The sequence below is a fragment of the Lycorma delicatula genome, chromosome 6 (assembly GCF_047948215.1).
Source record: "Lycorma delicatula isolate Av1 chromosome 6, ASM4794821v1, whole genome shotgun sequence".
In the NCBI taxonomy this organism is placed as follows: Eukaryota; Metazoa; Arthropoda; class Insecta; order Hemiptera; family Fulgoridae; genus Lycorma; species Lycorma delicatula.
In genome coordinates, this window is record NC_134460.1 from 93,670,567 (window position 1) to 93,697,236 (window position 26,670).

Here is a 26,670-nt window from a genome sequence, read left to right on the forward strand (position 1 = left end):
GAGCTCTAAAAATAAAGTAAAAAAACAAAATAACCTGTTATTTATTATAAAATTAAAAAAAAAATTGTCATGTGAAAATAAATGGCAACTGCTATATAACTTAGTGAATAAATTCCTAACTAACATTCAAAAGGCTAAAATACATAAAAAGAGATAAAGAGATATCCAGACAAAGACAAAGACAATGCCATAGAAATAGACAGTTTATGAAGAACAGCAGTACAAATGACATGATTCAAAAAGAATCTAATATAATTAACTTTGTTTAAAATTATCATATGAGCTTATTATAAATTCATCATTACATTCAATGTTCATAAAAATATAATCTATATTTATAAATAATTTTTAATTATAACTATGACTAATCACTATTTACCAGTGTTGCTTATAATAAATATTAAAATATACTATTAATTGTAATTATCACAATGATCAGTTACAAAATAAAAGCTGTTCAACCAATTTATGGTTAACAACAATGTGTAGGCCGTGTGCTTCAAAATTATTTAAAAAATGACTCATTACATCATCTTCCAATGTCACCATCTGAAAAGAATTAAAATTACTTATAATATGCAATATTAAAAAAAAAAAAACTTCGGAATTTAAAAACTTTAATTTCATACATAACAGAAAATAACAAAATAAATATTAACACATGTCAAATATTATAACACCAATCTTATAGAAACTATGATACTTTAACTTCTGCTATTGAATCTTTGTCTATTACGTTATAACTATATACAAAAAAGACGTTACATATTTACAAAAGATTCTCATGAATCTATACTTCTTTTTTCTTCAGTCCAATAATAAGGCAGAATTTATCTTCTAATCTTATAAAATTAAATCTCACAAAAAAAAATCTTATAATTCACTCCTTTTCAAAGGCCAATATAAATTTCTTTTTCCATCTGATGAGAACATTGGAGTTAATCTTGGCAACAATGATTTTCCCTTTTTTCCACTATGGTTGTACCATTCATTTTGATAAATTTCTTGAGTTTTACTAAACAGATTATAAAATAAAATTATAAAAATTTATTTACAAAAGAAATATTTATTGAAAACTGAATACAAAAAAAAAAAAAAAAAAAAATTAATCATATGCAAACTAAAAATATAGTGTTCTTTAAAAATATTCTAAAACAATAATGACAGTTATTGTCTTGTGCAAGATAATAAAAGTGTATATGCAAAAACAGCTCTAGCTAGGATTGTAATCCTTTTAAGATTTGATTGTCCCCTTTCTCTAACATTCTTTTATAATTATCTTTGACCACTTTTCCAATGGATAAATATCATGGAAAACAGTTACAAACTAATGTATTGGATCAGTCAGCAAGGTTGACAATATCAGCAGTATCAGCTCAATTGGTTACGTAACTTCCTTATCAGAGCTTGGTTGACACATTCACAATTGGTTGAATGTCGACTCTAGTCCACATTCTTTTTTTATTGAGGGGGATTGTAAAAAAAAAAAAAAAAGGTTAAAAAATTCAGATATCTATCAGATAAATCTGTGGCTCATCTATAATCAAATTCTAACACTTTTTATAATTTTGATAAAGTAGTGGCATGTCAAAAAGCCTAATAAGGCAAGAACGTTTATAATCAATCATTAATGTATTTTATGTTAATTTTATAGCAAACAATGGTATCTTTAATTTATAACAAAAATCTGTTTCAGAATAACTATTTCAAATTTTCCTTTTCTTATTAAATTAAATTATAATATTAAAACTACCTTCTTAAGACAACTGGAGATGGATCATCTAATGGTAAATAAGATTTAGGATCAGGTGCAAATGAGCTCCAAGCAGTTCCTCTACAAGGCTCTAGAGTGACTGGTCTACAAAACTGCAGCTCAGTGTTATCATCCACACAAGTTTCAATTACTCTATAGAATCTAAAAACAAAAATACATAGAACTTTAGAATACCCTTGTATCAATTCTTTAGATCATTCTAATCACTTTTTACTTTAACATAATGATTTTTAAAGTAAAACCACGCATTTGAATTTTTTTGATTTGTTATATCTTCAACAGTATCATATAAGATATGGTAAAACAGGTTATAATAGAAATTCACAAAAACTATTCAATTAATAACAATTTCAAAGTTAATTTTTTTTTAGTTTCTGATGCTGATCCTTGAAGTTGTAGTAAAGCTCTGCTAATTTGCAGAACTAATTTATAGAATGTCATCCTCATATTTGTTAAGGATAATAATGTCATCTGGAAACAATATACAGTTTACATACATTTTCAATACTAAATTGGTACTTGTTCTTTATATAAAAAAAAAAATCAACTCAAGGTAATAATAGTTTTACAAAATGATTAATAGGAAGAATCCTTTTTAAAATACCTAAATTTATAAATTTTTTCCCATTATCCTATATTATATTATAGGATAATATAATGATCCTATACTTTATACTTTCTTAATTTTATTACAAAGCTGATATTTAGTATTGCATAGGTTATTCATTATTCTTAGAATAATATGCAACTTTTGCTATATTTAGAGAAATTATACTTATGTATTTTGTTTCTCTGAATTAGGAAGAAATTGCAATTTAACATCATGAAATATTTAATTTTGATATATCTCATTATTTTTTTTTTTTATCCAATTTAACTTAAAACTAACTAGATTTGGAATAGAAAAAAGTAACTCTTTTATACGTAATGGGGAAATCATAAAACAGGTCATTTTAAAAGTGTAATGATTTTTTATTTATATATTTAAAAATTAAATGTAACTACACTTTAGGCAGTTTAATTGTTAATTTTAAAAAATTCTAAACTCTAAACACTACATCCTGAAGGGAACTACTACTTCGATTCAAACATTCTTCAAATCAAGTTTTATGCTTTCTACTACATGTTGTAACAAAATTTTCAGGAATTGTGATAACTTTCTCTTAAGAGTTCTTCAAAATTTTATGGAGTGGTATCACTGAGCACCTTACTCTTCAAATAGGCTCGCATGAAAAAATCATGTATTCTGAGATCAATGATCTCACAAACAAAAATTCTTCAATCATTTGGACATTATCATTCTGACAATTCCATAATAGCATTCCCATCAATATTCTCAGAAATATGAACCAGTGCCACAGAATGCTACTGCACAAATTATGACTTTTGAGGGTGTAATCATTAAAGTTGTTTGTTGCCTAATAATGAAAGTTTTGTTTATTCATATATCCATATAAGTAGAAATGTAATTTGTCACTCATTTGTATACTATGAATAACATATTTGTTAACAAGCACAAAATTTAAAAACTAAAAAAATGTTTTTAAGATTAACTTCATCACCACCATTTAATGTCTGCAATACTTGAACTTTACATGGAGCAAGCGTACATCCTTATGAATAATCCTTCAAACATTAACATTAAATTAGCCAAGTGAAACTGAATGACAATAGGCAGATTTACAGCTATGAAAACAGCTTTAGAGCTTCATAGCATTGCAGCTTTTACAGAATCTATGTTTTCAGGTGAACAAGATTTTACCTTAGATTCTCAAACTTTTAAACTGTGTGACAATATATTATATTTTTAATTGCTTAACAGCATGTTATTCATGATGAATAAGTAATATTCTGTGACCTAGCAACAACTTCGATTAGGAGTCCAGTGAAAACCAAAATGTAGTAGTGTTGTGTTTAGTCATCGTACTATGCTGTTTGTGTCATCATTTGTTACTTGATGTCTTTGAGTATTATTGAATTTAAAGCGAATAATTTTCATAGGCAAAAGATTGGTATGAAATCTTGTGCTAAACTGGGAAAACCCTTTACAAAAACATTTGAAATGTTAAAAATTTCCATATGGGAATGAGCTACAAAATGGACAACTGGTGGAAACGTTTCAAAAATGGCCAAACTTTAACCGATAATGATCTTCATTCACGTACACCTTCAACATACAAAACTGATAAAATTGTTGCAAGTTGACATTTCATTTGTTCTGAGCATTGTTTAACTGTCTCCAAGGTAGCTAAAGATGCATGCAATAAAGGAACTATGTGGCATGACTTGTACTTCATTTTTTGATTGATGGGCAAAAACAGAACTGAGTTGATTGAAGCCAAGAGCTTCTGAATATAACTAACAAGAATGAAAAATTAAAAAAAAAAATCATTACTAGAGATGAGATGGGTAGAAACATGTTGAAACAAAAGCTCATCATTATAACTGATGTCAAAAGAGTAACCATGATTAAAATAAGCAAGACAAGTGCAGTCAAACTTTAAAATCATGTCAATAGTTTCTTTTTTCAACTGACGGTGTTGTTCACTATGAATTTCTTTTAGAAGGCAAGACAATGAATAAGGAGTATTATCTTGATGAATTAAATGTCCTCTGGATGCTATTATAAAAAAAAGGCCGGAAGCTTGAAGTGGAACCTAATGGATGCTCCATGCTGATAATAAGTTCGCAGATAAATTGCAATTAATTAATCATCTTTTTTTTAAATATGAGAAAACAGTCATAACACATCCTTTTTATTTACCTAACCTAGTAGCAATAGACTTTTTTTATTCCTCATATTAAAAATGAAGTTAAAAGGTCAATGTTTTTAGTTCATTAACTTGATAAAAGAAAATTCGTTAGCCTAACTGTGCATAGTCTTGAATCTATTCACATAATCTATATAAAATCTAGCTGATTATATAATATAAACTTATTCAGCCACTCCACAAAGTACAGAATTAAAGCACATTCTTACCTTCCTTTTTTTCCACATTAAAGCGCTTTAGGGAATAAGCCCATGTTCAGTAATTATTTTTCTTACTTTTACTTTTTACATTTACACTATAAACGACATGATACGTTCAAATTTTTAGAACAAATATTTGTTCAGTCAATAAAAAACCAATTTTTTAAAAAATTTAAACCGTTATAATACTTTTTATTATTACTTTCGTGTTCAATTTTTACTTTTTCAATTAACATAGTAACATTGAAATGGTAGTAATAATAAAAGTTAGAAATTTTAGAAAGATTTTATATATATAAATATAAACGCAAATTCGGCCTCATGAGTCTGCAGACAGAATTTGATAGGGACATTCTTATAAATATTTAAGTTGGTAATAAATTGATAAGGAATTTTTAAATAAATTAGATAATCAGTACAGGATTGTATTAACATATAGGTAGCATGGTGAAGGAAAATTTTAATAACGGTTTAAATGAAAAAATTAAAAAAAAATTGTTATTTTATTGACAACAAATATTTGTTCTAAAATATTTACCGTATCATGTTATCTGTAGTGTAAATGTAAAAAGTAAAATTTAGAAAAAATACATTACTGAAGATGAGCTTATGCCCGAAAGTGCTTTAATGTGGAAATAAAAGGAAGGTAAGAATGTCTTTAATTCTGTACCTTGTGGAGTGGCTGAATAAGTTTATATTATATAATTAGCTATCTATCTATCTATCTATCTATCTGTATATTATATATATATTTCTTTTTTTTTTTGAGATAAAATATGTCTAAAAACCTTTTCAGTTATGCTAAGAACATGGGTAAAAATTTGGTTATGATTGATCAGGTAGTTTTTTTGTAAATAAAAGAATATCATTAACTGATCCTGTTTTAAACACTAATTATTGATATTGAATATATAGACTTAAATGAATAGATTACCTTGAAGTAAGGCTATCTATCCACTGAAGGAGGTCCCTGCCAAACCTCATTGCATTGAGGAGGGCTTTCCTATGTAAGGCACTAGTTGTTTGCTCTGATATTCTAAGCAAACTGCTCCACTCTGTTATTGAAGCTGCTCTATAAGGTTGCCCTGATCCACCATGCAGAAAACTGCAACACAAACAAAAATGCTTAATTATCACTATTATGTTTTATACTTTATAAAGAATGGTAATACAATCTTTACTCTTAATACCTAAGGCTTTGAAATTAGGTTACTGCCTAGCTAAACATCATACATTATGGATATCTATTGAACCTGCACTGATATTGTAATAAATTAGTCTCTAATAAACCTCTTAACTGCAAGTAATGCAATAAGACTATTAATGGACGTGAGAAGAAAAAAAGAAACTCTATTTTTAAGTGAATTGTTACATACTTTAAGTAAATAAAAATAATACTTTTACATTAATCTTACACTGTTTTGGTTCTTTAAAGATAAGGAAGATATATATATATATATACTTTTTTTTTCTCTAATTCCTGTACTAATCTTCAAAAAAACCTTCTATCTATCTCTATCTTCTAACTATCCCTTAAAAATACTTTAATAATAATATACAAATATTCTAGCTTTAATCTATAGTGAAATCAACAAATTTTATGTTTTTTATTAGACAGAACTGTAAATAATTCTAAAAAATGTCTATTGTTAAGGCTTAATAAATAATATTTTTGAATACGTTATTTATTTGAATACTTGTGGAATGTGACAACCCTTAAATTAAAATCCTAACATTCTGAAGCAATAAAAAAATTCCCTACTTTATTATAAGAAAACTGCAGCTGGGATGATATAAAAATTACAGTGATGCAGTCAGATGCTTCAAAACTATTCAAGCATTTTGGTCTTTCACCAAAATATATTCAGGGAGTAACTTTAATGTTAACAGTAAAAATAAAACAAGTATAATTAATTGTAAACATAAACAGTGTGCCAGTGAACAAAATAAGAAACAAATGACTCCATTGGGTACGAATTACACAGGAAAAACAATATAGTTATACAAAAACTGTTAAGCCTCATAATTCATTAGAAATAAGTTTCTTATGAAAAAACTCAGCATTTAAAATATAAACCATGATTTTTTTTTAACAAAGTAAGTAAAATTCCTTTGTAACATTAATTAGTAATACTGATTTTCCATTAGTAAATTGAAAAAAGAAATCCACTGCGAGGCAAGCTTAGAAATTTCACGATGAAAATATTAACTTTAAGTCAGTTATTCTCAACTGAAAGGTCAGTAGTGAATATGTCAAAACAATAAGTTATTTAATGATTTATCCAGCTATTGTTACTAGTTAATAAATAATATGATTTAATTGTTTGCACTTGGTTGGTTAGCACCAGCTACAGAAACTCAAGAGTAAGACCAAAGCATATTACTTGCATATTCTAGTATATAGAAACGTTTGCATAAAACAAGGGTAAAAATAATTTTTTTGTTCTATTTAGTCAATAAGTACAAGATTATTACATTTGTCATGTGTAAAATCATTTTTCTAAAAAAGAATTGTTAATGTTTTATTATAAACTGAACCAAATTAACTTAATACCAGCGTTTTTAAATTTTATCAAACATTTTAGTCACTACTATGGATGGTCATCCTCAGTGATACCACTAATTCATGGTCAGCATCAGTTGATGCTGAATCTAATATTAGATTTGAATTGTATCTGTTTATTTGTTATTACACTGTTTTTAAGTGTTTGTAGAAGATCTGTTCAAAAAGTACGTAACAATATTTTTTTAAATCCATGATGTTTTTTGTGACCTTATTACTTAATGGCAATAGCCATTGTGTAATAATTGATAATTGCAGCATACTTTGTATGATGAAATGCATTGAGCAATACTGAAGTACCAAGTTTTGACAAAAGCTTGATAATATCCAAAGTGAAAAGTTCTTAAGATAAAACAGGTTTTTAGGAATGAAACTGTAGGGATTACAGTAGTGTACCTGTTTATACCAGTTTGTATAATAGTGTACCTGTCTTATACACAGGGATAACAGTGATATAACTATGAATTTTCAAAATGTTCAAACTTCATTTAAGAGTGGCCAGTGCTGATAACGACTGTTAACAAGTTGAATCCAAATGTCATTAACGGAAAGTGCAGTTTTATAAAGAAAAATTGTCAGCTGACCATCGGAGAAATTGCAAATCATATTGGGATTAGTGATAGTTTCATATATACAATTTTAACAGATGATTTGAGTGTACACTTAATGGTCATAAAATTTGTGCCAAAGCTGCTCAATTGAATAGAAAGATGTCTGTTTTGACATGTTTAGTAAAATTAAGACCACTTTAAACCAATTCAATGCTGTGCCTATTAAGGGAGGTATAATTTTTTTTGTCTTCGAAATCCCATTTTTTCCACCCCTTGGGCCAATGGTTGGTGATATAAAAAAAACTTTAGTTACATAAGTTTTAAGCCCTTATCTAAAGAATAGTAGGAACTTTAAATGAATTCGATATTTTCCTTAATAAAAAGTTATAGTGATTTTTTTTTTTTTTGAAAAACATCCCCCATTTCCATCCCCATGGTCTGATTTTGCCCATTAACAAACTCGACTGAGATTTTGGGTCGTTATATTTTATCTATCAATTTAAAAGTAATTGGCGCAAAATTACAACAGTTGTAGTGTCCACAAGAAAGTGAAATATATTTATAGATATATTATATTAATCCGATCAACCTAAGTATAGAATAATAAAATAAAATAGGATGAGACCGACCTTATTCCATAATTCAAGCAAGAGTGCTTTCGTGAGTCACTCGCTTATCAGTTGCATTATATAATTTTTCAAATCATTCGTACCAAATTACACATTAAAACTAAAATTAAAAATCCTACACTATACATAAGATTTAAAATTGTTAAAAGATCTTATAAAATTAAAATCAAAATAGAAATTAAAATTAAACATTTTTAAATTCACAAAATTAAAAAAAAAATTTTAATTAAAGTTAAAAATTGCATATATATATATATATATATATATATATAAAATATATGAAGTCATTTAATAAAATTAAAGCTAGTCGACAAGGATTGCTGTTTTGATTTTATTATTTAGTTTAATCTTGACTTTTTAATTTAATTTTATTAAATGACTTCATATATTTTTTACATATATGCAATTTTTAATTTTAATTTGGTAAAAGATCTTTCAACAATTTTCAATTTTAAATCTATGTATGGTATAGGATTTTTAATTTTAATGTGTAATTTGGTACGAATGATTTGAAAAATCACAACTGATGATGTTAGCAAGGGGCTTGCAAAAGCACTCTTGCTTGAATTATGGAATAAGGTGGGTGTCATCCTATTTTATTTTATTATTCTGTACTTAGGTTTATCGAATCAATATAATTTGTTTAGTGCAGGGGAAATGATTCTAGAAAGAATCGATTTTTGATATATATATATATAATGCCTATATGATATATATATATATATATATATATATAGTAAATAATGTATATAATATGTCTATATAACATATTATATATATATATATATATATATATATATATGTAAAGTTTTGAAATGACGGTGGTTTTGGGTTCTGGGGTGAAACCCGAAGATATATCGAATCATGGTATCATTACTATAGGTAGCTTTCTTATGAAATCTCCCTAAAAATTGTATCAGTATTTTTTTTTGAGCATTTCCATAGTTTTCATGGCTGATAAACGTGTAATGTTTTATAACATTATCCTGTTGATTTATTATTCTCTTTATAATCGTCTCAAATTTACAGTTTACAAGAGGCTAACAGTTATGAGTTTATATGTCCTTACTTGACAACTATTGGAAGAACATTAGCACTGTTTGGTGCATATTTTGAGGAAGGTTTTTTGAAATACTGCCAAAAAAAATCATCTTAAAACTTTTGAATCAAGTTCGGTATTAATTTTAATAAAAATTTAAATAAACTGAAGTAATAACTAGACACAAAGAAATAATCCTTCAATGATTTAGTTCATTCAGTTAAAATAATATCAAAAAAATGAATTATTTTTTTAAAAAAACTGTAGTTTACCCAGCTTGCTGTGACATTAATTCAGCACCAGAAGCAAACTGCATAGGACATATAAGGAAATCAACTCGTGCAACAATAGTATTATTCCATACAACTTTGACTTCCCAAACTCCAGGCAACAATGGTAGTTTTAAAACTGGTTTAATATATTGCACCTAAACAAAACATAAAAATTACACAATATTAACATTAACAATATAGTTACAAAACAATAACATAACAGTGTATTTGATTTTAGTGAAAATAAGGTTATACTTTATAAACTGCTTTATGAATATTATACATTTGTGCAAATATAGTAGAAGGTTTGACAGTTTAAGGATTACACTTTAAAAATAATAGAACTGAAATGATTTTATACTTAACACCAAATACATCTACGCACAGACAGATCTCAATTGAAAACTTACTTGATGAGTTTACCTTCCACCAGTGCATTTACAGCAGTACTACTCAGGAATAGTATACAAGGTGTGATCAAAAAGTATATAACCATATTTTTTATTGTGGTAGTGCAGGAATGTAACCTTAACTTGTATTAACTGTTTTGCTGCCATAGCACCAGCCTGCTTAGAAACTATGAAAGTATGAGGAGTAGTACTTGTGATTTTGTTGCCATTCAAAAACTGAATGGGTTGAACACAGAATGTGCATTAAATTTTATCAGAAATTTGGTTGACATGCAATAGAAACAATAAGGAGGATTCAAACAGTTTTGGTGATCAAGATATAGGACAAAGAAAGAAGAGATAAAAGAAAATGACTAAAAAATATTTCCAACAATAGAAAGATTGCTGGGATAAGTGTGTTACATCAGAAGGGGCCTACTTTGAAGGCAAACAGTCATTTTACTAAATAGATTAAGTATTTATGTTTTTATAAATCAAGATTGGATACTTTTTGATCACACCTTGTACAACTTTTTATTGTGGACACAATTAATAATTATTGTTATTTTTTAAATCATTACTTTCAGTTAAGAATACCTATTCCATATTCAAAAACACGTAACTAAGTAAAGAAAAAAACCCCTCCATTTTTAGAAAAACATTGATGAAGATGCTTTTATTTCTAAGTAACCAATTTTTCACCACAAAAATATATTTAATATATAAACATGGAGAAAAATAGCTATAGTTAGTTAAAAAAAAGACTGCTTCATACTTATTCACTTAAACTAAGTTTATTTTATTCAATATATTTATATGAACTGCTTTCTAATTTTTCTAAATTATACAAATGGGAGTACAAAGATTTCATTTATTGATTTTCAGTTTCATGTTATTTTAGTTTGGCTTGATTTGTAAAATGACAAGTTTTTCTTCATTAATATCTTATATCACATAATAAAATACAGAACATTTAAAAATAATAAAATTTCATCTAGATATCAGTTCAAATCCTGGTCAGGCAAAGCATTTTTCACATACTAAACAATTTCCATTTCTAAAAAAAAAAAAAAAAAATTAGTAATATGACATTATGAACAAATATCAGATATTAATTAACTGAAGCAACCATATGGAGGACAATAAAGGCATTAAATGTCACGATACCAGACATATGTGGTACTAACCAGTATATGTGGTAGCCAGTAGTGACAAATTAACTAACTGGTAAACCCATCTACTCTAACCTCCTATTTCAACCTGGACTTTTGAACCAGGATATCCTAATAAATAACTTTCTAATGGTGCTCTATGTTTATCTTCCTTTGCACAACACAGAATTTAACATATAATCAACCTTAATTCCTCCTAAAATCATGATACACTAAAACAAAATACATTTTTTTTTTTTTTTTGAGTGCTTGATAAATAAATAAAACATGGTAACAAAATTAAAAAAAAAATGTTAAGGCAGCACTTAAAGATTCAAATATCATTGTTACTATCATGGGAGTGAACATTTACAATATTAGATATCATTGTTACTAACATGGGAGTGCTGATATTGTTGTAAATGAAAGCTACAATATTGAAGTTTAAACATTTTCAATATAAATTTTACTTTAAAATGTTTATCAACAATATGATTTCTGTCCTAGGGTGGTCAAGTATAATTTTAAAAAATGTTTTTATATAAAACAGTAAACAGTTATTCTTTAACAACTGTAAATTGAAGAATGGGTTTATGAGGGGCTGATTAATAATCCAATTTATTAATAAAATTTCTTGAGGTTATTAAACATTTTACTTTTATGAATTAATTAGTTTAGATTTTTCTAAATATAAAATGTAAATTATGTTATACAGTAATAATTTTCAATTAACTAAAAAATTGAAAATATATAAAAATATTTCTTTGGAGAAAAGAAGAGACATAAAACTTTTGATCAGCAATACTGGTCAATGAATAAGGTATTATTAATCATAATTTTTAAAGTTTTGATTTTATTTTATTTTGATAGTTTAAGTTAGATTTTAATTTAAACCTTGATCTTAATTTGTTTTGAATTTTAAAAAAAATTTATTTTAATTTAAATCTTCATTTTAATTTAACTTTAGGTAGAACATTGTTTTTATGTTATATTTATTTTAGTATCTTCAAAGAATTTTGGTTTGACCATCCCAGGCTTTGTTACATACTAGGTGTATAGCCTGTGGCGATTGGCGATCCACTTGATTGAGTGATGATTATTTTGTGTTTCTCTTGACAAATATCTAGAAGCTTGCTTGTTTATGTTTTTTGCCTAATTCTGTTATGATTAGCCAAATATCTTGTAAATTGTCATAACAAGTCCATGCTTTTTTGGAGTACCTCTCTTCAAATGTTTCTTAGTTAAGAGGTACAGTAAACTAAGGTCCTTTTGAGACTGTTTTAGGTTAGAGGCCCTTTCTGTCTCTAGATCAAGGGTGGTAAGAGAGCTCCATAAGGATAGTTGGAAGAACCTACGATAGAAAATAACAGTAAATTAATATTAAAAAACCCACAAACTTTTATTCAATAAAAATTTCTTAACAATTCATAAAACAAGTTTTTATAGATCATAATTGTATAAATTTAGATAAATATTAATTCATCTAAATATATTGATGTACAACGGATACCATTATGTACAATGAATGTATGGATAATGGCCTATCATGACAAAAAGGTTCCTGAACACATTAAATAGTTATATATTTTGTACTTAATTACCCTTACGATTCCTTATTGAGTAAATTAGACATTCCTACTTACCACAAAAATATCTTCAACTTACAGTGTAACTAAATAAATGATGCAAAAAAGTCTTTTAAACTTTTTTTTATTGTTTTGAGCGAAAAACCTTTTACTCAAGAGCTGGTCTATCCAACTTCTATTATTACTGTTACACACTGACAAGGCTTAATTTGCTCAATTTAGTCAGAAAGTAACAATTCATAGCAAGAAAACATGTATTATTTTATAGCAAATACAATAAAAAAGGTAAGATAAAATGCCATTACTATTGTAATAAAACAAATAATATACTAATTTTATAAAGAAAATCACTAACAACAATGATCATTATCTTATTTATTATCTGTATAGGTTCTACAAGAAGCTACACAGAAAAATATGAGTGAGATGACAGAAGAAAAATTTCAAGTTTGACTGAGAATCAGACCCAATACTTCTACTAACTAAAATAAAACAGTAAACAATAATAAAAACTTACAGATGCAGTCTCATCAAAATAAGCTTCAGTCACATCAGCTAGAACACCAGTAGGGTCTAACCACAGGAATGTTATGTTGTATGTCCCCGCACCACTATTTACATGACATGCTAGACTAGGTTCAGAGAATACACTCATAGATCTTAACAAATTACGATGTACCTGCTCCTTCTGATCAAACACTGAACTAACGATCATTAACTATAATAAAGAAAAAAATAAATACATTAACATTTTTTACTTAAATTATATAAAAGTTTTATTAGTTATACTAAAATTTCCATTTTCAGAAAAATAATTACTAGACATATGGAGGAGAGGTGAAAGGTTCTAGGCCTAACACAGAGAAGGATGATTTCATTCTTCATTAGTTACTATAAGAGTTTCAAGTCTTGAATCACTTGGTACAGTATTTACAGTCTGTCAAAGTGGAGAATTAAAGAGTTTTTTTTTGGAAAATGGAAAACTGGAAATTCATGCAGTGATTAAATACTTTTTTCTGAAGGCTTAAGTACAAAGAAAATTAAAGAACAGCATGATACAGCAATGGGAGACTTCTCCATAAAATAAAAAAGTTAAACCCTGGGTTTGAAAATTTAAAACAGGTCGAAAACTTACTAGCGATGAACCATGCAGTGGATGGTCTTCTGAAGTGACTCCAGAAATTATAGAAAAAGTTCATAAAATTGTTTTGGTAGATCAACAACTGAAAGAAAACTAGTTAGAAGTTTGTAGGCGTGCCAACAGAATATGTGTGCAATATTTTACATGATCATTTGGGCATGAATAAGCTGTGCGCTAGACGGGTGCCATTGCTCATGCCTGACCAAAAACAGTGCCAAAAAACATTTCAAGCGATTGTCTTGAGCTCTTTCGGTGCAATCCAGAGGAATTTTTACATCGATTTGTGACAATTGATGAGACTGATCTGGCTCCCAGCAACTATCTCTTATTTCCTAACCTAAAAAAATTGATTGGATAGAAGAGATTTTTGACCAATAATGAAGTTACTGCCGCCGTAGTTGGTTATTTTAAACAGTTGGATAAATTTATATACTGAACTGCCATAAGCGTTCTTCTGGAATGCTGGGCTAAGTGTATAGAACTTAATGGTGACTATGTTGAAAAATAAACCAAATGTACCCAGAAAAATGTTGTTTTCTTATCCAGGTCCAGAAAATTCTCCCCCACTCTCGTATACAAAGGTGCATACACTGCTATTAATGTTTTTAAGACATGCTACAACAGTTTTTTCTTTTCAACAAACCAAATGTTTAGTTAATAAGCCATAGAAGATGAATTGTCAAAACATTAAACATAAATAGAACATTAATTACCATCTTAATTAAATATGTAGTTAAAAAAACAACAATAATAATATAAAGTACTCCCAGCTATGACAATCAAGAATTCATCAGTGGGGTGATATGCCTTTTTTAAACAGTAATACAATGAACATTCTTTTAAAATTAACTGGTACCAAGAAATCTCACTTTTTACGAAGGATTATAATAAAATTTAACTTTTCTAAACTGAGGAATCATATCATAAAATCTTAGATAACATTTAGAAGCTTTTTACCTTCCGATGTTGAAATTGATAATACTTGAATCTTTTATTGTATGTACATTAGTATTTCAAGAACGTGTAAGTTGGGCAAAGTAAGAATCTTATAAGATAGAAATAATCAAACACCCCTATGGAGTTCTGGACATTTATTGCAAATTATAATATAAATGGGAACAAAGTGAAATTGACAGGGAAAAATAATTTTCTCTAAGTTTTAATTATAGATTTATTAAACTAATTTTATTGAAAATTGAGATATTTTTGGTCATTTGAGGCAACAGAAACTGTTGACTGTATGCTATCAAGTATTATACTTTAATCAGTCTGTTGATGGAATTCTGATTAACTGGTTTAAAGTGTTGAAACTGCTGAGAAAGGCTTTCCCTGCACATTTAATATTAGATGTGGGCTGCTAAATGGAAATTACAAAAAGGTTAAGCATTGGAGATGAGTAACTCATGGTTGGTGAAATAATAGAAATGGCACAATTAGAAACTTATGTTCTGAATTTTATTTGTTCATTGACATAAAGAAGAGGGTTCAAGCACTTGCTCTGGAAGTATGGCACAAAGAGCAGAACAACTCACTTAACGAAGGAAATATGAATTCATACTGAATTTGTGAGGTGGTATGAATCTACAATTCATTTAAAAAGTGATGATTGTTTTGACTCTATTCATGTAACAGAAATCATTCAGAATATTTCAAAAAGTATGAATGAGCAGTTGATTAATCTTTTGTTTGCGTAGAAAAGATGCGGTCAAATTTAATTTTATGTTTGATTGCCCTGCTCCTGAGAAGGGAGACTGTAAGTTCAGAGCAAACCTGGTTTCAAAATTGTGTAAGCTTTATTTCACAAGTCACATTACTGAATTGTATGGATTTTTGATGAAATTAAGATGTTCAGCATTTTTAGATTTGGAGAATGTTTAGATGTTTGATTTAGGAAATGCTTGTTTGTTAAAAATACAGGTCAGTCATGGTGCATATTGGAGACAATAATGGTAAACATGAAAGTCACTGACAAAAGCAATTGTGTGGCTTGAGTTATAATTCAGATATGTATAACACTACTACTTAACAAAGGAATTTTATCCATAAGTTACTTTAATTCTGTACTTGTAACCTAGGTTTTATATATTTATAACAAACGAGTATTTATATAAGAACGTTCAGCGAACAAAAGATTCAGACTAGGGCTGATTAGGCTGTTCACATCTAAAATTTATGTTTAAAATAAATTTGTCACACTATTAACTTTAATTAATATAAAAGAGCTTATCTTTCGCTACACTAATTTCAATTAATAAGAATTCCTTACAAAAGAGTCTGCGACTAAGGTGATCCAAAGATAAGTTAGTGGGAGAAATTCCAGTTAACCTATATTACACAAATAAAGGTCTGGGATTACACTTGAAGGTATTTTTTAAGCATCAAAATGAAAACCCTTGAGTTTCAATTTTATTTTGGGAACAAGGTAATCTAGTTAGTAACATGTTGTTAGGTCAGGAATGTACAGCATAAACAGGAGAATTTTTTTTAAAATAAACAAATTGCACCATTTGAGATAGAGTCAATGAGCACATATTATGATTCAACAGTCAACTCCAATTATTTCACAGTTCTGGATGTTCCATTAAATATATTAAAAGAGACTTGAGATTTTTTTTCAAGTTCCTCAAAACATTGCAGTAAAAGTCAGAATTCACTGAACGCCTTTCATGTTGAAACATACAAAGAGCATGCACTTTGAACCTGCATGCTTATTTCAGTTTTGGTGATTGGGCTCTTTCACTGTGACAGCTGTTACTTCGTCGTCTGTGATAACCCTATAGATAATGATATTTTGGATCATCATTAGACATCTTTGATATTCATGAGAATATCAACATTCTATTGCTTTTGATAGTGACAAAGTTCACAACAATGTGTTGAATATTTAAGTTTCTGATTATGATTTCTTGGCAGGTTCATAACTGATTACATCTATGCCACATAATTCATTGATAATTCAGCAATGGTCCTTGTAGATGAATTTCTCAATTTTTCCCACATTTTCCAGGATTTTGGTGGTGGCTGGCCATCCTGAGCAATTGCACCCTTCAAATGTCCCTATTAATATGTGCATGCTACCTATAAATGTATGTTCAATCTAAAGAATGTTCTTTCTGAAGTACAAATGCAAAAACAGAAAACAATTTTTTTCATATATGTAATATAAAACCTCAATAAAAAATAACTATATATAAATAATATTTATTTACAAACCAGCATAACAAAAAATGCACACATGAAAAATACATATGTGCACTTTGCACACTTGCACACTTGCAGCTATTTATAACACATAGTTTACATCCATTATAATTTTTATCATTAAGTACTTTTTACTGCATATATTGTTTATGCCATAATTTATTTTTAACTAGTAAATTTTGACAGTTTTTACTGTTCAAATGCCACAAAAAGAATACTATCAAGCCAATAAACAGGAAAAGTACTACATACAAAAAAATAAGCATGCAGTATATGCACATTTATGAATACACATATACGTATATAAAAATTTTAAATATAATTAGTAAAATTGAGATAATATTACTGAATAACCTTAAATCTCACAGATGGTCCTACTGCATTAACAATAGAAAAATGTTCATCAGGTCGTACCCAAGACTCCAGAATTATTTTTTCTGATTTACCTTTTATTTGTGCTTCATACTGGATAAGGGAACCCTGAAACAAACAAATAGTTAAAAATAGAGAAAGAAGTGTTCATCACTTGGAACAAAATACTAATTAAAATAAATATATATATATGTTAATTAATTAACCTTAAATTTTTTGTAATCCATATTTCCTCTCTATGTAAATTTTAGCTAACTACAAAATATAAACTTATTCAGCCACTCCACAGTACAGAAATAAAGAACACTCTTACCTTACTTTTTTCTTTCCATCAAAGCGCTTTCGAGCCTAAGCCCATCTTCAGTAATGATTTTTTTTCTTTTTTCACGTTTACATTTTGGTAAGTTCAAATTTTTAGTACAAATATTTGGTCAGTCAATAAAAATCTTTTAAAAATTTTATCTAATGTTAATACAGTACTGTACTGATTATCTGATTTATTTTAAATTTCTTATCAATATATTACCAACTTAAATAATATTTATAAGAATGTCCCCATCAAATTCTGTCTGCAGATTCATTAGGCTGAATTTACGTTTATATTTATATATGTAAAATCTCACTAAAATTTTCTAATTTTTTATTATTACTTTTATGTTCAATATCTACTTTTCAATTATTTTCAAAACTAGTTATGTCTGTTAATTATTAAATGGTCTGCAACATTTGAGAAACCTATTTTTTATTTTTAAATGACCTGAAATGTTCATTAAATCTATCTTTAAATGATCTATTTATTTTTCCAACATATATTTTTTCACAATTATTGTATTTTATTTTATAAATACCAGAAGAATTTTAATTATTTTTTACTATTTTATTATTATAATATTTTACATGTCTTATTATATGATTATCAGGTTTATAAGCAAGTCTATATTCTTTATAGACTTGATTATAATTAATCATATAAAATAATGCTATAAGCATTAATTAAGTTTTCTATAAATTTATTTGTGTAGGAGTTGTTTACATTTTCATTTACAGGTTTTAATGCAGTGATGTTTATTTTATTGAAGTATTTGGAATTATATTTTTTATAAATATTATCAGTCAATCAGGTATCATATCCATTTTTTATAGTTACATTCTTTATATTATTTATTTCATTTTAAAATTTTTGTTTATAGTTTGTATATTTTATTGTTCTATTTGTCATGTTTTTAAAAATAATAACGTTTTGAGATCAAGGATGGTTGGAATTTTTATTTATAATTTCATTTGAGGTAGGTTTTTTTATATACACCAGTTATTATTTGATTATTTTCATTTATTTTAATATTTACAACTAAATATTTTATTTTTCTGTTATGTTCTATTTCATATATAAATTTCAATGTTTCAAGAAAAGAATTTAATTTATTTAAATTATTTTGTGTTTATTATTAGTATTTGGTTCACATATAACTAATATATCATCTATATATCTGACCCATAATAAAATTTTATGTACATGATTTATACCATAGACAATTTTACTTTCAAATTCTTATCGATAAAGTTCTGACATTACTGCAGATAAGGGGGAAACCCATAGTTAAGGTGTTTTATTGTGTAATGGAACTATGGTTTTTGATATCCTGGAGTCATACAAAATTCTTGAACTAATAAGGGGATCATCTACAATGTTCACTGCAGCCACCACTATTTCATTGTTTTCTGCTGTCACAGTATTTTAACAATTCTTATTTTTGGCCCCCACACTTCCACCATCACTAAACTGTTTTGCAATTCTGTACTCAGAAGCACAACTTTTCGTACAGCATACATAACTACTGTCTGATTAACATCTCAGTGGCATTCTCCATACAGCAAAATTACCTCAGTTTTTTTCTCTAACTGTAAATCGTTCCATAATTTCCAATAAATAAAAACTAATTAATTTAATATTTAGGTTGGCGAGTAACAAAGTAATAAAAAAAATTAATTGAAGACACTGATAATACATTCACAGACAAATATCATTTGCAACTCACAAATTCACTTTTAGGCTATTTTAAAACATTTATTGGTATTTACGTGCTCAACTTCTTTTTCTTCTTCTTCATTACTGTTACCTTCATTATTGATAGCAATGATCATGTTTTATTTAAAATCTGATTTTCTTTTATTTAAAATTTAACATCAGCTGGACGTAACTTGTCAGCTGAACTAGCCCTAATGAAACTAAAAAAAATTTATAGGCCTACAGAATTTTGAAGACGAATAACTAAAAAACTGTCAATTTTAGAAAAATAAAGTCTGAAATTAAATTTTAATTTTTTTTGCAAAGAATTTGATTCTGTAATAAAAAATATAGGTTCCTATTTAAAAAAATTAAGTTGACCTTAAAATGACTTTTATTTGACCTTACCAAGGACAGCATAGGTTGTGAATGTATTTCCCCCTTGAAATGGAAAAAATTAATAGGAAATATTTTTCCTAAAATGTGCAGTTTTTGAGATATAAATGTATCTCAATTTAAATGGACCACCTGATCTATATTCATCGACAGTCAAAACTGCAGAATATGGAGCGCTGAAAATCCTCACATGTTTCAAGAATGACCATTACACGCACATAAAATTGATAAATGGTGTGCGATTTCCTGGCATTGTAAAATAGAGCCTGTATTCTTTGACAAATCTGTAGATGGTGTGGTTTATTGCAATGTTAGATTTAGAGGAATGAGAATGTTGGTTCCAGCAGTATAATGCAATGTGTCATACTGCTAATGAAATGCTGGATATGTTATGGGAATTTTTTGTCTATTGTTTGATATCAAAAGGGTTGTGGTCTCCAATATTCCCATATCTTACACCAGCAGACCTTTTCCTTTGGGGTATTTAAAAAGTGTAGTTTTTAAAAACAATCATCATACACTTGATGAACTGAAGGCTGACATTGAAAGTGGGATTACAAACATTACTGAGCAAACACTACGAAAAGTGGCTGAAAATGTTATGAAATGTGTACAAACCTGCATCGGTATCACAGGAAATCATTTTGAATATCTATTGCAAAGTTATTAAATGTAATTTAAATATTGTATAAGTATTTTATTAACATTAGTATTTTAATAATAAATTCATGTAATCAAACAAAGGGGTTGAGTCCTTTTTGAAATACCCGTTTTATAAATATATTTTATCTGCATATTTATATTTATTTCTATTATTTGCATTGTGACTTATTTGGGATCTGAATATTTTGTGTGTATATATATATATATATATATATATGAAAATATGAAAGTTATAGCTAGAAAACACTTTAAAAAATCTCAAAAAGTCAAAATGTATTATCACGTCTTGTCCATCCTGTTCAACAAAGATAGTAATGGAAACAGATTTAGCATATCTCTATAGAAACCACAGCAAAAAGAAAGCCAGCATGGGCTAAAAGTCAATTACTATTTGGATGAAACATAATGAAAAAATAAATGACTTATCTACAGAATTGTCAGGTTATTAGCAATTATTGAATGATCTTAAATAGTATTAAACACTATGACCATCAGTATTTCTACATTGCTCAAATAATTCAATGGTATTCAAACACAATCTACAATATTTTTTTGAGTGGGGTTCATGCTAATTGTACCATTTCATATAAGTATAAACCATTCATGATAGCAATCATAAACCTACATTTCTAGAATTGAAACCCTAAATGTTTCAGGACATATTTTGAAATAAGTTGAACAATTCAAGCTATGCTGAGGTACTAATTAATAGTCATTATATCAAACTCTATTAATGATAATTCAGTTACTAATATTCTATTCTGTAAACAGATTATTTTGATTACAATGTATTTCAATGAAATAGTATCTCTGACTTTCGATTCACTTGTATATATTTTCATAAAATCATGAAAAAATTGAAAGCAGATTTTCAGAAAATAAGAAAGGTAATTGGCAGGATAAATTGATAAATTATCCAACAACAAATGGATAAAGAAAAAATGACGACTCCTTGAAAGTGTTTTTAAAAAAATGTATAGGCTGTCACATTAAATAAATAAATTCTAACACAAAATAAATTGACTAAGAATAAAATACTACCTTATAAAAATCATTAAACATATACGAAGTAACTTCAATAAGCTTTCCTGGAATTAAAGAGCACTCTGAATCCAGGTTAGACATCAATTTTGTGGTAAGTCTTATTAGACTTGTAGCAACTGTTCCTAGAGTATCGTCAAATGGTGGGCTAATGTCATGATGATGATAAACACTCTGCCAATAACTTTCTTTGTTAGTAATATCTAGAAAAATATAAAGAATTATTAGATTATAATCTAAAAATTGAATTAAAGATAAATAATATAATGAATTGACAGACTAACTGTTAAATAATTTATTATATTTAATAGGTTAAGCTTTCATAAAGAAAATCCAGTAAAATTCAGCTAAAATCAGATAATTCAAACAGATATGGTACCAATCCTAGGACTTAAATCTATGAACAATTTTATGAATTTTATACCTCATCAAAACTACAAATCTGTGGATACCACAGTAACCACAGATTTGTAGTTCTTTAATGTATTAATTAATTAAATAGAATTAATTAAAATTAATTAAAGACATTAATTTTTAATGCCATAGCCTCAAAGAAAAATTAAATTTAGTTCATAATATGTTTGCAAATTTAATTTCTGTATAGTTTTAACTGAAGTAAATGGAAGTGAATAATAGAATTTTCAACTTATATAATTCATTTTGTGTAAATTATGAAAACAATTAAACTACAATAATTAATTAGTATTGGCTAGCATTAACTATATCTGAGGTTACTGTTTTTTTAAATGAGATTACCTGTCCAGGATAAGCTGATGTTTTAGGTGTACTTTTCAGTTCAGCTAATACATTTCAGCACATAAAAGTCATTCAAGCATCAGTTGAATCTGAATATTATATTTGTGAATTATCCTATTGGCTAATGACTTACAATGTATGAAATTAAGAAATACAAGGAACAACATATAATTTTCATAACATAGTCTCTAACTAAATGTTATTGAAAACTCATGAATAAGTCATTTTTTTAAACACTGACTCATGAAAATAAAAGTAAGTGAGCACAGTGTACAGTCGTGTGTGTGTGTATACAAAATACATGAAAAAATTCTTGCTTGCTTTCAATATTTGAATAGGTAAGAGTTTAAAAAACCTGAAATATTTTTCTGAAGAACTGGAAAGTTGGAAGAATATCTTGTCCAAAGAAACTTTTTTATAGAAAATTTCATTACCTATGTAATCTCAAGATCATATACAAGAATAATGGACTAATTAAAAAATAATTCATTCTTTATTAACAACTGCAAAGTGCAAAAATAATTGCTATAATGTGTACTGTATACAGTTAGTTTGTTAAAGAATATGATTTAAAAGGAATCATGTATACATTTTATATGATTTAGCATGGATAAGATTCAAAAACATGGATAAGTTCTATATAACTTGTATAACATGGATAAGTTCTAAACCCAGCCTTCATCTTTTTTTTAAGAAAATAGAGTATCTCATACAACTATAGAGTAAATTTTTAAGTTTTAACTTTTAATGACAATAAAAATATACAATACACAACATAAAAGAATATAAAAAAAACATTAAAAACAAAAAAGAATCATCTTACTTAATGGATAAGGACCATAGAGCCACTCCTCTAGCTGAAGTAGAACTGCTTGATTAATAATTGGTTCAAATTTTCTAGCAAAGAATAAAGGTCTAGTTTCAGTAGCCTGAAAATAGAAAAAAAATTACATAATCTTAAAGAAATAATGCTATAAGTTACATGAAAAATCCCCAACAGTCAGAAAATGGAAAATAAATATTTATTTATAAATGTAGGGCTTATAAAATATTAGTTCATCTTTAGGGTCAAATCATTAAAAATTTTATATAATTGTTTACTGATGTTCTCAGCATTTAAAATATTTCTTCTGATATCAAATCAATGCATTAATTTCAGAAACATATAAAAATCTGATTCCAACAAATTTCACTTGGATTCATATATTTGCAATAAATACGAGGGTTACTTTTTTTCAAGGTCTGATCGGTCACGAAATTAAAACCACAGTGAAAATAAAAAATTTTTTATTTGTAACAAGTACTTACATAGTTACGCTATTTTTCTACATAGTCGCCACTCCAATTTAGACATTTGTCGTAGCGTGGTACCAACTTTCCAATACCCTTGTCATAGAACGGAGCCGCCTGTGTTTTCAGTCATGTTTCTACGCTGTTCTGCAGCTCGATGTCTGTGCCAAAATGTTGTCCTCTTAGCCAGCGTTTCATGTGAGCAAAAAGGTGAAAATCGGATGGAGCCAAGTCCGGACTGTATGGTGGGTGATCAAACACTTCCCAACAAAAACGCTGCAGGAGCTTCTGTGTTTCAGCTACAGTGTGCGGCCGAGCATTGTCATGGAGAAAGACAATACCTGATGACAACATTCCTCTCCGCTTATTCTGAATTGCCCTTCGTAGACATTGAAGAGTCACGCAGTATGAGGCTGCAGTGATGGTCGTGCCACGTTCCATGAATTCCACCAAGAGAACTCCATTCCAGTCCCAGAACACAGTAACCTTCTCCAACTTTCTGTTGGAGAAGGTTCGCTTGAACTTCTTTGGTTTACTGGGAGAATGAGAATGCATCCACTGTTAGGATTCTTTCGAACTGGATCCATGTCTCGTCCCCTGCGACAATTTTGTTCAAAAAATCTTCTCCTTCATTGTGGTAGGCTGGAGAAACGTTAGGGCCTCCCTAACGTTGATAATGGACGCCTCGTCCATTATCATTGTTTTGCGATGGTCGGACAGCATCTTGGGAACCCATCTCGCACACAGTTTGCGGTACTGAAATCTCTCTCACTGTGGTGTAGAGAGCTGACCTTGAAATTTCAGGAAACGAATCACTAAATACAGAAATTATGAACCGATGATTTTCTTGAATTATCTCATCCACTCGCTCAACGAGATAATTGGTTGACACTCGCTTCCTTCCCTGACCGCCTGCATCATGAACATCTGTACGTCCTGCTTTAAAGTTCCTGCACCATTGTCGCACTTTGCTGTCACTCGTTGAAGTTTCACCATACACATTAATTATTTGTCAATGAATTTCAGCAGCATTACACCCCTCAGCCTGAAGAAATCTAATTACCGCATGCACTTCACACTTGGCGGGAGATGCTATTGTTGTAGACATGTTTACGTGCTAGCTGCATGTTCAAAACTAAATGAATTGGCGACGTGACTGAAGGCCATACTAAAGATGCTGCGTAACACATATGTGCAAAGGTTCATTCGATTTTTACGCAGGTTTTTATTTCGCGACCGATCGGACCTTGAAAAAAAATAGCCCTCTTACATATTTCTGAGTTCCGTTGAAATTACGAAACTTAATTTTCCTCTTTACAAATCATGTTAAAGTAAAATTATGATCATATTTTAACGAATCAAGATTCAAAATTTGTTATGTTGTTTAATTCTAACCGATGGAAAATATTGTAATTTTTTCATAACAAAAACAATTTGACCAATGAAGGTGACACTGACTTATGCATGCTGAAGCTTTCATTGCATCAGATGCTTTTAGATAAGAATATCAACTTGATTGTATCCATGCTTTACTTAAAAAAAAGTGTGAGATCTGGGAGCAAAGAACGTTGATAAAATTGATGCAGGAAAAAATAAGCAATACTTTTAAATAGCTGTTTATTTGTCAAAAAGTATTTAGTAGCCTTCTGTACCATATTCCTCAATGTGTTTTTTTTTACAAATTAATTTCTTCATCTAGCATTCACCCATTTAATCTTTCGTACTGAAGAAAAAACTCGTTTGGTATAGTAATAATAGTAAGTTAAAGTTTGTAATAAGAACAACCACTGGAGTGGTAAAATTCTAAGTTTATTCAATTTAACTATAAAAATATAAGTGCAACCCATAAATCTATAGCTTTTTATTATTTTATTATTTAAAAGTATATATTAAAAATTCAAACTGACCTAGGTCTTTACGTTTGAATTATGAAATTCTGTAGTACCAAAATAATTTAAAAATTTAATTAGCCATAATTTAATTAAATTAATAATCTAGATTTAATTATAAAAAATAAATAAAAATAGGTAAAATTGAAATCATTCAAACCTGTATTCTTGGCCAATCTTCTGGCTTAAAATTATTAGGGCTACAGCCACACCAGTCAACAATGTGTTTATACTGACACTTACATCCAAGTCTTCGTTTCCAGTTTGTAACATGAAGATTATTATCAGTGTATGTTTTGCAGAATTTTGAATTTCTCAGTGCTGTATGAAAGAATGACTGCAACATAAACAAAAAATATCTGAAGACATATATTATTTTTTAATTTATCCATGATTTAATGTTCCATAGAAAAAATCCAATCAGCTTAATTACACTCACTGAAATAGATAAAAGGGAATTTCTTAAGCATTTTTGTTGCTGTGTGCAGAATTATTTCTAATATATAGTTTTTAGTGTTTTTTATGCATGTTATTTAATTTAAGTAATATTTCTCTTTCGCAGGTGAATTTTTTATTGATTATTTTTTAAGAATTAAATTTTGTGATATAATAAATTCCAGTAGAAAATTCAGCTAATAAATGTGGATTTATGCTTGCTGGAAATACATTTGACCTAAAATTTTCAGTATTTTTACAGACCATACATCAACATTTTGTAAAATTTTTAATAATTATAAATATTATTATACTTTTATGTTTTCTACTCTGTGATGAAGCTGATAAATAAAAGCTCAGTTATAACTGTTTGGAGGCTTATCTAACATAAAGCAAGTAAATTTTTGGTAATCTGCATTATATTTGAAAATAAAAGTAATATTCATTATCTACATTTAAAAAGATCTAAAATATCACTCATTAATGACAGGGCAGAAAATTTTTAATTATTTATACAAAATCAGTAGTGGTATGGTGCACATTCAAAACAATTTTT

General features: G+C 27.9%; 1 protein-coding gene across 2 annotated transcripts in view; it reads right to left on the reverse strand.

Moving 5' to 3' along the window:
- Window positions 1-298: 298 nt before the first annotated feature.
- oxt (Xylosyltransferase oxt) overlaps window positions 299-26,670 on the reverse strand; it is a 49,766-nt gene continuing 23,394 nt past the window's right edge. Inside the window, exons 9-17 of one of the 2 annotated variants that reach the window (XM_075368122.1) lie at window positions 25,840-26,016; window positions 23,324-23,429; window positions 21,745-21,947; window positions 17,622-17,747; window positions 13,443-13,643; window positions 9,800-9,954; window positions 5,680-5,850; window positions 1,754-1,915; window positions 299-549 (exon numbers count right to left, since the gene is read on the reverse strand). In XM_075368122.1, coding sequence (XP_075224237.1) covers window positions 543-549; window positions 1,754-1,915; window positions 5,680-5,850; window positions 9,800-9,954; window positions 13,443-13,643; window positions 17,622-17,747; window positions 21,745-21,947; window positions 23,324-23,429; window positions 25,840-26,016 — 1,308 coding nt within the window. In that variant the 3' untranslated portion in view covers window positions 299-542. Of the gene's footprint in view, window positions 550-600; window positions 1,016-1,753; window positions 1,916-5,679; window positions 5,851-9,799; window positions 9,955-13,442; window positions 13,644-17,621; window positions 17,748-21,744; window positions 21,948-23,323; window positions 23,430-25,839; window positions 26,017-26,670 lie in introns of those variants that run through there. The other variant, XM_075368121.1, reaches the window with a different exon arrangement.